The sequence below is a fragment of the Erigeron canadensis genome, chromosome 6 (genome assembly GCF_010389155.1).
Source record: "Erigeron canadensis isolate Cc75 chromosome 6, C_canadensis_v1, whole genome shotgun sequence".
Classification (NCBI taxonomy): Eukaryota; Viridiplantae; Streptophyta; class Magnoliopsida; order Asterales; family Asteraceae; genus Erigeron; species Erigeron canadensis.
This window is the reverse complement of record NC_057766.1, coordinates 41,700,205-41,712,962: the sequence shown is the minus strand read 5'-3', so window position 1 is coordinate 41,712,962 and position 12,758 is coordinate 41,700,205. Positions and strand designations below refer to the sequence as shown.

The 12,758-nt window shown below is 33.4% G+C and overlaps 2 protein-coding genes across 2 annotated transcripts; both read right to left on the bottom strand.

Moving 5' to 3' along the window:
* Nucleotides 1-1,629: 1,629 nt before the first annotated feature.
* Nucleotides 1,630-4,943, bottom strand: LOC122605313 (protein ESKIMO 1). Its single transcript, XM_043778232.1, has 5 exons — nucleotides 4,172-4,943; nucleotides 3,587-3,758; nucleotides 2,785-2,984; nucleotides 2,523-2,681; nucleotides 1,630-2,142 (listed from the first exon to the last, which is right to left on the bottom strand). Exons 1-5 carry the CDS (start codon nucleotides 4,696-4,698, stop codon nucleotides 1,794-1,796), a joined length of 1,407 nt encoding a protein of 468 aa, XP_043634167.1. The 5' UTR covers nucleotides 4,699-4,943; the 3' UTR covers nucleotides 1,630-1,793.
* Nucleotides 4,944-10,315: 5,372 nt separating this feature from the next.
* LOC122604926 lies at nucleotides 10,316-12,758 on the bottom strand. Its single transcript, XM_043777785.1, has 4 exons — nucleotides 12,726-12,758; nucleotides 11,494-12,069; nucleotides 11,260-11,403; nucleotides 10,316-10,627 (listed from the first exon to the last, which is right to left on the bottom strand). The coding sequence occupies exons 1-4, from the start codon at nucleotides 12,756-12,758 to the stop codon at nucleotides 10,316-10,318; spliced, it is 1,065 nt and encodes a 354-aa protein (XP_043633720.1).

The window sequence follows — 12,758 nt, the reverse complement described above, 5'->3', positions numbered from 1 at the left end:
CAGGATTTCATTTATATGTATCTTAATTAAAGTTTCGTTGACTGTTAACTAGCTAGGGTGGTAATTAGGTCGGACTCAAGTTGAAGGGATGACATTCGCTAACAAAGTTTGTGTCGTTAGTATAAATTTGATTAAAACCAGGATGTATATAAAAAATGTTACAAGTCGGGCCCTTCAAATTACCTCCCAAAAGAAAACTGTTCAATTTCCGCCACTGGGTTGGCAGATGGGTGTGTAAGTGTGTTGATTTCAGGTCAAACAAATCACATGGATTACAAGTTGGTGGATTAAATTTAGGTCAAATAATGGGTAGTGCGTTGATGGATTTTTGGATTATATCTAGTCAAATGGGTTAGTGAGTTATCATGTTTTTGGGTCAAACCGAGTTGACAGGTTGATCTATTAACAATATCTATATAAAAATAATATCGAGTTGAGAGGTTGACCTGTTAACCCAAATGGTTAAGTTGAACCCGACCGTATTTTTAACATTGGTGTTAAAAATAAATGATGCATCACTTTTTTATTTAACACATATATCAGTTCATTTTCGACCCTGACCTACTAAATTGACAACGTTTACCATGATTAACAATCCAATTAGAGGCTACCGAATGCCTTCATTCTTGGCTTTTGCCTTCCAGGGACGAGTCTATACCATTGGGTGGGATTCGTCCCTTCTTCGTCTGCCTTGCTCGTCCGGGGCTCTCGTTCCTGGAGGGACGAGTTGTTAATTACGTTTTTTTTTATCCTTTTTTCTTTCCTATATATATATATATATAAACACGGTAACTCAAAAAGTTACCGTGAACAAATGAGGTGTGACAATATAATTTTGAAAGTTCACATTAAAAGTGTGAACTTTTATTTCTACACACTTTTAGCGTATAGAAATTTTCATACATTTTTAATTCAATAGAGTTCTACACACTAAAAAGCGTGACAAAATTTTTAATTTGTTCACACTTACCTAAAAGTGTGAACAAATGTAATATTGTTTGTAGTGCGTATAATAATAATAATAATAATAATAATAATAATAATAATAATAATAATAATAATAATAATAATAATAATAATAATAATAATAATAATAATAATTTTTATAATACTAATTATTATAATTATTATTAGTTTAGATAAAAAGGGTAAAATTAAATAATTGGTGAGTCCAAGACTAGTCCTTGAAGGATGAGTGCATTGAGTATGTTTTGGGGATTAGTTCTTTGAGCGTTTTTTACTGATGTCACGTTGACAGGGATTAGTCATTGAAGGATGTTCCTGGCATTGGGTAGCCTCTCAAAGGAGAGTGAACAATTTCGTCAAAGAGAGTCTCGGGAGTCGGGCATAGTAAAATAGTAAAAGACATGTGAAAGCCAAAAGGACTTTAAACTTTGAAGTCCAGGCAGGCCCGTGTTGTGTTACCGTTCATATGCTGATGCGACTCACCACGTATGCTCTTATTTTCTTTTCACAAGCATAACACACTTGTTAATTAATTGACATCTAAATAGACTGCAACGACACATACCTACTTACAACTTTTGTGTTCATTTATTTCGTCTTTCAACATTTCATTGTACATTTGGGACAACTTTAATAGAGTAATTTGCACTTTGTGATCAAATGTGTCTATAAAACAAAATTTCCAAAAATTAAAATAAAATACAAGAATATAAAAATTGGCGTGTCCCCTAGCTAGATACAAGGTATGCGAAAGAAAATATCAATTTTCAACTCCTATACGAAAAGGTAAACCAATCAATCGATTTGTACGTGTTGACTTGCGCTGGTCAAGAGCGAGAAATGATACGTGTATAGAGAAACTCATTCCAAGCGTCGGGTAACCCAGGAAGACACCAATGTATACAATCTGCGTAAGTGTTTGGGTCTGCCTTCTGCTCGTCCGTTAACATCTTCCCTTGACGAATTGTATAAACTGAAGTATGTGCATCTTTACGGTATTCAGAAAGAGATGTTATATTTAAAAAGTGGACCGGGAGCTTCATGGACCGAATTACATCAGTTGCAGCTGTAAAGAGTCGCCAATCTGTGCCCACATTTATCGGCATGGACATGTTAAGAATTGGACTAGTCTCTTTCGCACATTTGATGCCATCAGGATTATCCCAATCTAAGCTCCTATCAATCATAAACCATAATGTGACGTCATATATAATATTGGTCAAAATTAAGTTAATTGTCTAAATGTTGTATTCAAAGTATGTTCCTATATCTTTTTCTGCATAGTTTGACATACATACAAGTTAAAAATAATTATGGAATACAATTTTATACTACGTACATAGCTTTCTGTATGTTCCTTTCTCTATCAAACATGAATACTATATATAGGTTTACTTGATAACCAAACAAAGCCCAATTAAAAGTCACCTCTACCTCTAACTAATATTCTCCCTAGGTTAGTTGAAACGTATCAAATATCACCTAATTAATGCATGTATTAGTTAGAAACTGGGATGCCTTAAGTTTTAATTTTGGGAATTAGATCATTTAATTACTTGATATGTAGAGGAGACATGCTGCTGAAAAAAATGGTGGTTCGGTTCGGGTCAATGTTCTTATCGACCCATCTAGCCCATGTCCTCAAAACTCTCGCGTATGCCACGGGCCTATCAACCTCATCATATTCTGTTGCTCCTTTGTCAAATGACCCTCTCCTGTACAGTATATCGTTTCCATCAGACTATCTTCTTTTTTAAGTAAAGACTAAAAACTAAATAGATAAAAAACCAAACAATAATAATATAACATTGAACTTACAGGACTTTCATGGTGAAGGTGTTCATCCACCAAATGTAAGTGTTGAAAACCAAATAGTCCACATTTTTCCAATGTTTACCATGCTTTTTAATGGATCCAGGCATTATGATTCTGTTTAATATACTATGCATAGTTGGATCATCTGAATTTGACTCTACCAAAAATGGTGCCCAGTAAAATTCCACCGTGGCATTATAATCCTGCACATATATTTACATCAAATTATTGACTTTTAAACAAGTTACAGTAAAAAAGTTGCAAACTAGTACTACTCGTAATATTTTTTAGTTCATGATAACAACAACGACGGATATAGCCGCAACGCAATATTAATTAATTTCAGCACCATTTTAAATAGTATAAAAAAAAATAAAGACACAACTTGAGTTCAAATCCAAATCATGCATGGGTCGGGCAGAGAAACTCATAAATGATCACATGTTATTTTTTTTTCTTTAAGTTCATAAAGCTAGCTACACTTGACAGTGATATATTTTCCATTTCCAATCTAGAGTATCATATACCAATAATCATAATACCGTTCATATCCATTGCATTAACTCTACGGATACATGCAACTATACATTCAATACAAAAATCTTTTTTGTATACTCATAATGCTCTCTTTTTTAATTTCCATTATACAAGTACATTAATCCCATTTCTTTTAAATATTGTATAGTCAACAAATTAATAGCATTACTCCTATAAATTATAGAATGATAGTTTAGTTTGTGTATCAGAATTTAATTAATTAGGAAAGCAAAATGAAGAAATGAACTAGATTCAAGAGACAAATTACCTCAATTCTGAAAATTGAAAGGGAACCGGTTTTGTTCAAGCTCTTCCTTCCTGGCGGAATAATGGATTGAGCCAAACATACCATTGATTCCCATTGATTTCGGTTCAATGAGTCGCCAACAAACATAAGCCTCTTGTTTCTTAGTTTCTCCAACAACAATTTGGCCCTAAACCTTCATTTTTCCAAAAGCAAAACAGAAGATATCAAGTTTAATCCTTCAAGATCGTAATCAACTAATCATGTATCCTTTTATGCTTGTCTCAACTAATTATCCTAAATTTCAATGGACACTTATTAGAAAATGTATCTTGTATGTGTACGGATCCGTAATTACTAAGGTGCACACTAAGCTAGAAAAAGTTAGAAGTAATTTTAAGATGATGTATATCATTACTCATCCCGTTAATATTTTGATTTGTTTTTTATAAGTTTAAGATTAATTGTGAAATGTGAGTTGTGAATAGTAAAAAGATTCACTGATTTTGTAACTCTTTTTAATTCGAAGTTACAAAATCAATGAATTTTGTTTCTCGTGAATATTTGAAAATTTGATTATATAAGTGATGAAATGAAGATGGATCTTACTTGGGTAAGTTGCAACCCTTGGGTTGCCATCTCCAATTCTGATACATGGAATCTTTTCTTCCATTTCTCATACATGTGACTTGGGCCGTAAGAAACTCACATTCATCTTCTTTATACAAGGGATGTGTTGAATCATCATAAACCCAATTCCCATCATACAAATCACATTCTTCCGGTGGCAATTCAACCTCCTCGTTGTCCTCCTCTTCCTCAACCGCCACAGGAACGGGCATCTCAATAACCCGATCCTCATCTTCTGTTTTAGACGACTCAACCATTAAAGTAGTCCTCGAATTAATCTCAACCACCCCATGATCACCACCTTCTCTTTTTTCATGATCTATAATATTCTTAGGACTAGAGAATGGAAATTCGGCAATGGACTTAACATCTTCATTGTATAGAAAGAACCCAAACAGGAAAACAGAACACACGACCACGAAAACAGAAACGTTGTTGTTTTTACGTTGTTTCATGGCTGTGGTGTAAGAAGAAAAAAGAGAGACTTTCCGGCGAAGAGGATGCATGAGGAAATAATGTGAGAGGGATGGTGGTGGTGGAGATCATATAATGATGTATAAAACATAGAGACATTTGAAAGATGTTTGATTTGTATAATGGGTAGAGATTTGGTGAAATGGGGTTGTCTTCAAGTAACTGCTTTCTATGGTGGATGAAGAGTCATCTTCTCCAAGAATATTCATATATATTTATATTCATATAAAAAATTATATATTAGTATATATTTTGTAACTAATTTGATCATCAACCTCTTTGTTTTTGACACTCTGGCTTAGCTAGGAAGAGTGAGAACAAAGATTTGTATAAGTTGGTTGGGTGGCTTAATTTGGCTCCCTTGCTTTCAATTCCGGTAGTGAGAGGGATATATGTTGCTTTCTTTGAAGAGCATCAGTTGAACAACTCTACTAACAACTACTATAATTTTCTATTTCTAAGATTTGACCATTATTACTCTATATATTATAACAAGTAACATAATATTGTTAACAATTTTGTACAAGTCAATTGCCTTTTGTCTATTATTTTTGTAATCGTTGAATATATTTTTGGCCCACAACAAAACTTCCTTGAGCTTCCATATGATCGAAAAAGGATTTAAATCAACATCAAATTTAAATCAATATAAGAACGATAAAATATGATCAGATATATATACATTGAAGTGAAATAGTATAATCATAGTTTAATTTATCAACATAAATTAATAACTCATCGTATTCACAGATCAACAATACTATGTCAGTTGATGCTCTTTTAATGAAAAAGTAATAAGCTTGCAAATGTATATATGTTTGATATTTATTAAGTCATGATACAACCTAAAACTAAAACAGTGATTTGTATAACCATTGACTTGATAAGCGCATGAATTATCCTCTGTCTGTTGTACTTTATTCTTTAATTGTTTAACTTCTTTATTATATTGCAATCTAAGTTATATTTGTTGGATTTAATTAATAGTTGGTAATGGGTAGCTAATTAATGAAGGTGGGCCAGGTTACTTCCGGTTATTCTTAAGCTTTTGAGTTTAATCTTTAGGGATGCTATACAAAATCTTAGGGTTTTTCTTTGAATATTTGTAACAATTCATAGTCATCGTATGTGTAAAGTTTCACCATTATATGGTGAGGTTTCTTCGATTTTGTATATCGACTGAATGTTCAAAAATAAAATAAAATTTGATAATGGGTAGCATATATTGCTTAAATGGTTTACTATATTTAGTTTAATACACTAGATATATCAATAATGGTGTTGGACCAATGGCTCGCACTTGACTCAATATAATGAAGCCCCACAATGGGTGTATACAATCACACCAATAACCGATTTAATTCGACTACTGACATGCGGTTTTAATAATAAGGTCAAGTATTAAGATTTTTGCTTTTGAAAATAGAGGTTGATTAAAAGGTTTGATCAAGAAGGCTAATGCGGTCTACATTGATCCCAAACTCCCCATACACCTCTTAAACCGTATTGGAATCTATAACCTATGAAAAACAACTTCTTTTGACATGTAATTTTATTTTCTTTTTTTCTTCTAACAAAGGCAAAAAATCAGAATAATTAACTAAGTGAATTTATTTTGAACATTTTCTTTGTTCTTTCAAATAAAAAAAGTAAAGTGCTTATTTATTGTACCAGTAGTTTGAAAATATTAGATATAATTTATCTATATCATCTTATAAAAAGACTAACCACCATGTTAAAAGTTACATGGAGGAAAATGTTTAAAATACTTTTAATGATTATATTACACTAGCAGTCCTTTATCTTTTATAATATCTCAGTTAATCATTTACTTTTACATCAAATATTTACACCACCCTACGCCGTCTCTACCACCAACAGTCATCCCCCACCACCACACCGTCGCCGCTACGAACATTGCCGCATTGCGCAAGTACCATGCTAGTATATGTAATGTTTGATAACTAATGACGAGTTTAAGGTTGGAAAAGGGTACGTTAAGTTTTAAGGTTTGTAGTCAATTTAATTAAGTTGTCAACTAAATTATTGGTATAGTTATTATTAAATTATGGGTGAGATTGAAAAAAGTAAAGGCAAAGGCAAACCTTTGATATAGAATGTGCCCAGACGAAGAGATTCCTTAACTTTTGGGTTTTTTTGAGTCATTTAATTGAGATTTTTGATTCCTTATTTTCCAAGCCAAGGCAACTCTGCAATCTTCACTATAGGAAAGTAAAGTGGAAAGGAACCAATCATGCTACACTCGAGCTCTCATCAGGTTGCTTTCGCCTTGTATGTACATGTTTTTCTTTATTTATCTACGAAACCGCGATTTGAATCCAATATAGCATTAGCATGGATGATTTAAATATAATTAACATGGTGGTCTCTATGGTAAAACTAACTTAATATCGAGGTCACGAGTTCAAATCTATGGACATTGTACTTTACATTTGGTTTTGGCCATCTCCGTAGGATGATACCAGATGAACACTGAAACATGTCAAGTTATGTGTAAAACGTAATTACGTAAAAGGAGATTTGAGTATTCAACTCAAGTGCGTTGTCCATGTCTCTCTATTTGTTTATTTACTCAACTTTGAGCTAACATTAGTTATTAACTACTTTAAGATTTTCATAATTTGGTACGGGTAGGGACTAGGGACATCATCCGCTTGTAGAGAGGTCTTTCTTTGCAAGGCAAAGGTTGTTTTCGGCGGGGTGTTTGGTACAATGGAATTGAAAGGAAATGAGAAAGACTTCTTATGTTTAATTGTAATGGAGAATGAGAAAGAGAATCGAGAAGTGAGAATCGATCGATTCCATTCCCTCCATTCTTTATAAATTGTAGAGAATGGATGAGAATTGAAAAAAAAATATACATATTTTTTAATGATGTTATATGTATTAAATTTAATATTTATTTAAAATTTTGTATTTTTCATATACTCATTCTTTGCTTGTACGACGGAATATATTCTCTTTTCAAATACTTATTCTCTTTCCTACTATATTCATTCTTTATTACATTTCCATTCTCTTTGATTCACTCCTACCAAACACCCTATGTTAATAACGGTTGGAATTCTCTATTATTTTATACTATGCCATAAATTTCATTACCAATTCCAGATTAGTGCATAATGGGCTGTCCCTAAAACACGTGGGCTAGTTTCATTAATCTGAATGGGCTTTTCTAGAATGGCTAAGAGCATGTGAAAATAGTTATCATGGGCCCGATAACTAGTTATCAACTTATCGTCGTAAACACAAGCCCTTTCTAGTTGTTAAGTACGATGGTGCACATAAAGACCGGTTTCTTTAAGACCTATACCGAACCCGGTCAAACCTGAGTTTGACCAAAACTGGTTCAGGTCTTGAAAAACCCAACGGTTTAGACTGGGTTTCGGGTTTCAGAATCAGGTAAATACCAAGTTCAAAATCGGGTTGGGTTCGGTTTTGGACAGAAAACCAGTCCACCTTTGACCAAAAAACGGTTTCAAACCAGTTTGGGTTTGGTCAAACCTAGTTTCTAGTCTCGTTGACCAAACCTGGTTCAGGTCGGGTCAAGCAAACCCATCTTTTGTGCACGGTTACATAGTAAGTTAGTAACTCCATAAGTAAGATATTATGTTTATATTAACCCTCAACTTATATTTACAGGAGCCCATCTAAACTTCCAATTTGAGAGTGGTTTTTCTTTGTCCAAACTAATCCATGTTTGCCATGTTTATAAGGAAAAACTAGCATGGTACCCACGTGTTGCAGCGGTACCATTTACAAGGTGTCTCATGTAATGATTATCGAAAAACAGTATAAGTGAACAATCAATTAAAATTAAGACTTTCAAAAAAGAGAGGGTTGTTTTTGTGGGGAGAGGTATTTTAGACAATCTTCCCTTTGTAACTTTCAAAAGGGGGTGTATTCTTTTTATTAAGTAGTATAGAAATATAGATTAGTCTATAGAATAAGGGTGATTGTGATGGTACAAAATCCAACGAAACCATAGTTCTCTTACCGTCCCTGCTTATGATGCAAACCATTCTATGTAGCCACTTCATATATGGAAGTATCTTATAACTAAGTGATCTTTTTTCAAACAAAGATTTGTCGACAAAAGATCGAGGATATAAATCTTTGGTTACAATGTTTGATCCTTTTGATTTATTGTATGAATATGAATTTTCTTAAAACTTGAATCTGTAGGCGGGTCAGTGATTTGTTGGAGAACATGACAAATAGATATAGGTGGAAGTAGTCACTGAAAACATTTGTAGGTATATCAGTTTAAGGAAACTTTGAACTCAAAGTTATGTTTAATTTCCAAAGGCCACTACAGGAAAGATTAGGTCTCCCAAGTCCTACTACCGTTAAGCCGGCCAAAAATCCCTTCTTTAGTCCAACACAGAATCTTATGTCAAGGTTTTCGAGTGCATGTTGCGTTCCCTGAACTTTAGGATTCACCATGTGGCCGGCTAGAGCCAAGAATATTGGATAGATGTTCAGACTTGCTCATCATTCACGTTAAAACACTTCAAGAGGAGGGCTTCGAGAAACTTAACATCAATAACAGTAACGGAACAATTGGCATGAATTAATAGGGAAGAATTATTGTTCATCGATCAATAACCTAGATTTCCTGTCTAAGATTTGGTCTTGAATAACTTAGTTTAATTCACGTATGCTTTGTCAAGAAATCCCAACATGATTATTCATCATATCCACTCCTAAATTCCAAACCTTTTTGGAAATCGTTGAGTTAATCTAATATCAGAACACGGAATTAGAAATTATAGTTCACGTCCGACTCAAATATATCCTATATTCATTGATGATGGAGCTTTTATGCTGGTGATTTTAGCGGTCAACCTGATTTATGTAGTTATTTCTCTTGGCTAAACACTACTTTGGATTCCTTGCCGATTTATTCATTTGTTTCTTGTCCTCAAAGATCAGTTAACCTATATGAAACCACATGTATACCTCCATAATCTTGACAGTGTGATGGTAGAATCAGCTAGTATCCTTTAATTTAGAGTCATATGCAATAGAATATAAACAAGTCGTATATACATTTAGTTCTTACCATTTTTGAGATACGGCCGGGTATAAAAAAGTACTAAACATATGCAAAACCATACTTCTAAGTTATACAGCTCACGAAATCGCTAGATTTCTTAGGGCAGAAATAAAATATATATTGATATGAACCGCAACCACACAATGTAAGATGGCTAGATACCATTCTAGATAAACACACTACATGAGGGTTTCCTTGCAAGTAATCATTTATCTAAAAGAATCTCTGCTATGAAAATGGCCGTGAAATCCAAGCTTAACAATACAACTTGAAAGAGAACACAAGCAAAAAAAAAAAAAAAACATGCATGAACCATAATATCCCAGCATTATTATGTATTTAAATTTTTAATTGAAACAATCTCATGGCTCACCACAAAATAAACTACATAATATATAGCGAACCAGAAAAACAGATACTACTAAGTTCTAGGAGTCAACAAGACGCCAGATTATTTTAAGTTTCTTACGACGATAACAAAACCAGCTAGCTGAAAGACAAAGCCTGCAATCCGTTAATGAAACCATATATCTGAGGGCCGGGCTTCATTGCTTCTGAACACCTCGTCATTAAACTATAACCAATTTATCACCAGCTATTCTATTGTGCAGCAAAAGGTGTGCAGCAAATCTAGCTTTATTCTCTTGCAATTCATCAGTTATGCTGCCAACGGGCCCCCGCTTTTCAAGAAGCTGATAAGTAGGATCAATCACGATCTTCTTCAGTGCAATACAACTTTCATAGAAATATAAAGCCAGTTCAAGGTCACCGATACCCCCATGAAACCCAATTATTTCCACCACCTCGAGGTGATGATGGGTATGCTTAACCCACTTCTGTATTTGCCTTTCGATCCTCACACGTTTCCATGTCCATTTCAGCTGCCACATTGTCAAAAAAAAATAAAAAAATATCATTATGAGTGGTTGCTAATATATTTCCCAACTGATCAAGTTTGAACAAAAGAGGGCCTAGTAAGTAGTTTTATAAGCAACAAAAAATAAAAAGATCAAAAGTGTATGCAAAAAAGAATCATATGTAAGAGGGCATTCCATAAAAATAAAAAGACCATTTACTTGGGAAAAACTAATTGCTAACAATTGCTTGCTAGCCTGCTGTAGAGTAGCAGACGCAAAAAGGTTACATTAAGAAGCTTAACCGTTTAGACGTGTAACAACTTATTAGTGAATATTCCAATGAAGTTTGAGTGTTCAAGCTAGTATGGTATTTCTTCTTTTTTTTGGCCAATTGTTAGCTACAAATGTGCACACATTGCATTGCACTCAATGGAAGTTAACTGGATGCTTGCCGTACAAGAGCTTTCATAGTTAGTAAAGTTATAATGATCATAATGAGGTGAAGATGCCCTCACCCATTATAAATGCCATCGTCAACATTTATATGAATATAGATATGCTTAATTACAGCTTTGGAAACTATAATTGTCTTACTCGATCCGTCTAGCATTAAAGAGATAAGCAAACATAAACTTGATACAGAGATAATTAAGTACCTGGATTGTACATTTCTGCAAGTTTGGGCATAGTTTTACCCACCAAGTCAACGCAAGGAGACTATCATCATTATTTGCTCCTACTATCATTGACAATTTCTTCACTGTAGGCAGCTCGGGGAAAGAAATAAGGTCCGTATCTTTCTGGAAATAAAAATGGAAAATGCAGTTTAAGAAACCCATAATGCGATAATTAAGGGAAGAAAGGAACAGCATTTGAAATGTAAACCTAACCTTTGGATGAAAAATGTGGAATTCAAGAACCTCAAGGTACTTGACACAAGATATCTGTTGGAACGTATTTTTTTGTATCCCATTATATCCTTCACCAATAGATATCGTTTTAAGTCTTGGATTATTATGGAGTTTTATATCTATTGCTATACCCAAGTACTCAAACCAAACAAGGTTTGAATCATATATTTCGACGGACTGAAGTTGGAAGCAGGATTGTATCTCAAGTTTAGTTAGCGCAAGCGCTGGCCCACTGACATTAACATTCACCAACTGGCCTGAGTTACAAATGCGAAGATGTTCAAGAACCGGACAATTCCTCAGAATTTTTCCAATGGCTTCATCATTGACGTTAACACACTTCAAGATGAGAACTCTAAGACATTTTATCACATACATTTTGTAGTCATCCTCACGATCTAATTTAAGTGTTTGGCACCACATGTACCTCCATCTTCTTGATAGCTGGCTGGTGACAGCTGCATCTACAAGAGGCAATCTGGACAGAATATAAACCAGAATTTCATCCGGCATTCTGCTTACAATATCATCCGGATTGAAGTGATGTTGATCGCTCTTCACGCCATATATATATATATATATTAGCATATATATGCAAAACAAATTAATACAAGAAAATATCATCAGTTTAATTATATCTATTTCAAATAAATAGTAATTATATTAATCCAAGATATATAGAAAAATGATTTTCCTTTAAATTCCTACCGGCCAAATCAACAAGCTAGATTACAATCACAAATGGTGAAATGAATTGGGAAAAACCAAAACACATATTCAGTAAGAAATTCCCAAATGCTAAATCACTTGAATACGCACACAACGGATTTTTTCAAAAAAAAAAAAAAACAGATTAATAACTTTCACATTAAAAAGCACTCAAATTATTAATGTTTCACCTTTAATTGTTAAGTACCTGAAATCATTCTGAATAACAAAAAATAATCATGTATAGTTTACAAAAATAACAATCATAGAAATTAAATAAATTTAATTGAAACAGATCCAATAATGGTAAATTGACTGTGACAATTATTACCAACACAAATTCCAGATTTAATTTATCAATTTCACAAACAACATTCCTTTTTAAAAAAACAAGGTTTTATACAGTTGATAAAAGCTAGATCGGATGAAATCAACCAACAAAAATTGAATTAAGTGGATATCAACATATATAAACAATTCACAGGATTTCCAAAAAGAATTACCGGGTTTTGTGAAAGGCGTAACCTTTTTCTCAT

Coding starts and splice junctions, on each gene's coding strand:
- LOC122605313 (XM_043778232.1), bottom strand. CDS start 4,698: ATGCATCCTCTTCGCCGGAAAGTCTCTCTTTTTTCTTCTTACACCACA. Junction 2,682..2,784: donor ACCTTCACCATGAAAGTCCT/GTAAGTTCAATG, acceptor TATACTGTACAG/GAGAGGGTCATTTGACAAAG. Junction 2,143..2,522: donor ATGTCTCCTCTACATATCAA/GTAATTAAATGA, acceptor TATGATTGATAG/GAGCTTAGATTGGGATAATC.
- LOC122604926 (XM_043777785.1), bottom strand. CDS start 12,758: ATGAGAAAAAGGTTACGCCTTTCACAAAACCCG. Junction 12,070..12,725: donor TACGCCTTTCACAAAACCCG/GTAATTCTTTTT, acceptor TATGGCGTGAAG/AGCGATCAACATCACTTCAA. Junction 10,628..11,259: donor TGCAGAAATGTACAATCCAG/GTACTTAATTAT, acceptor ACAATGTGGCAG/CTGAAATGGACATGGAAACG.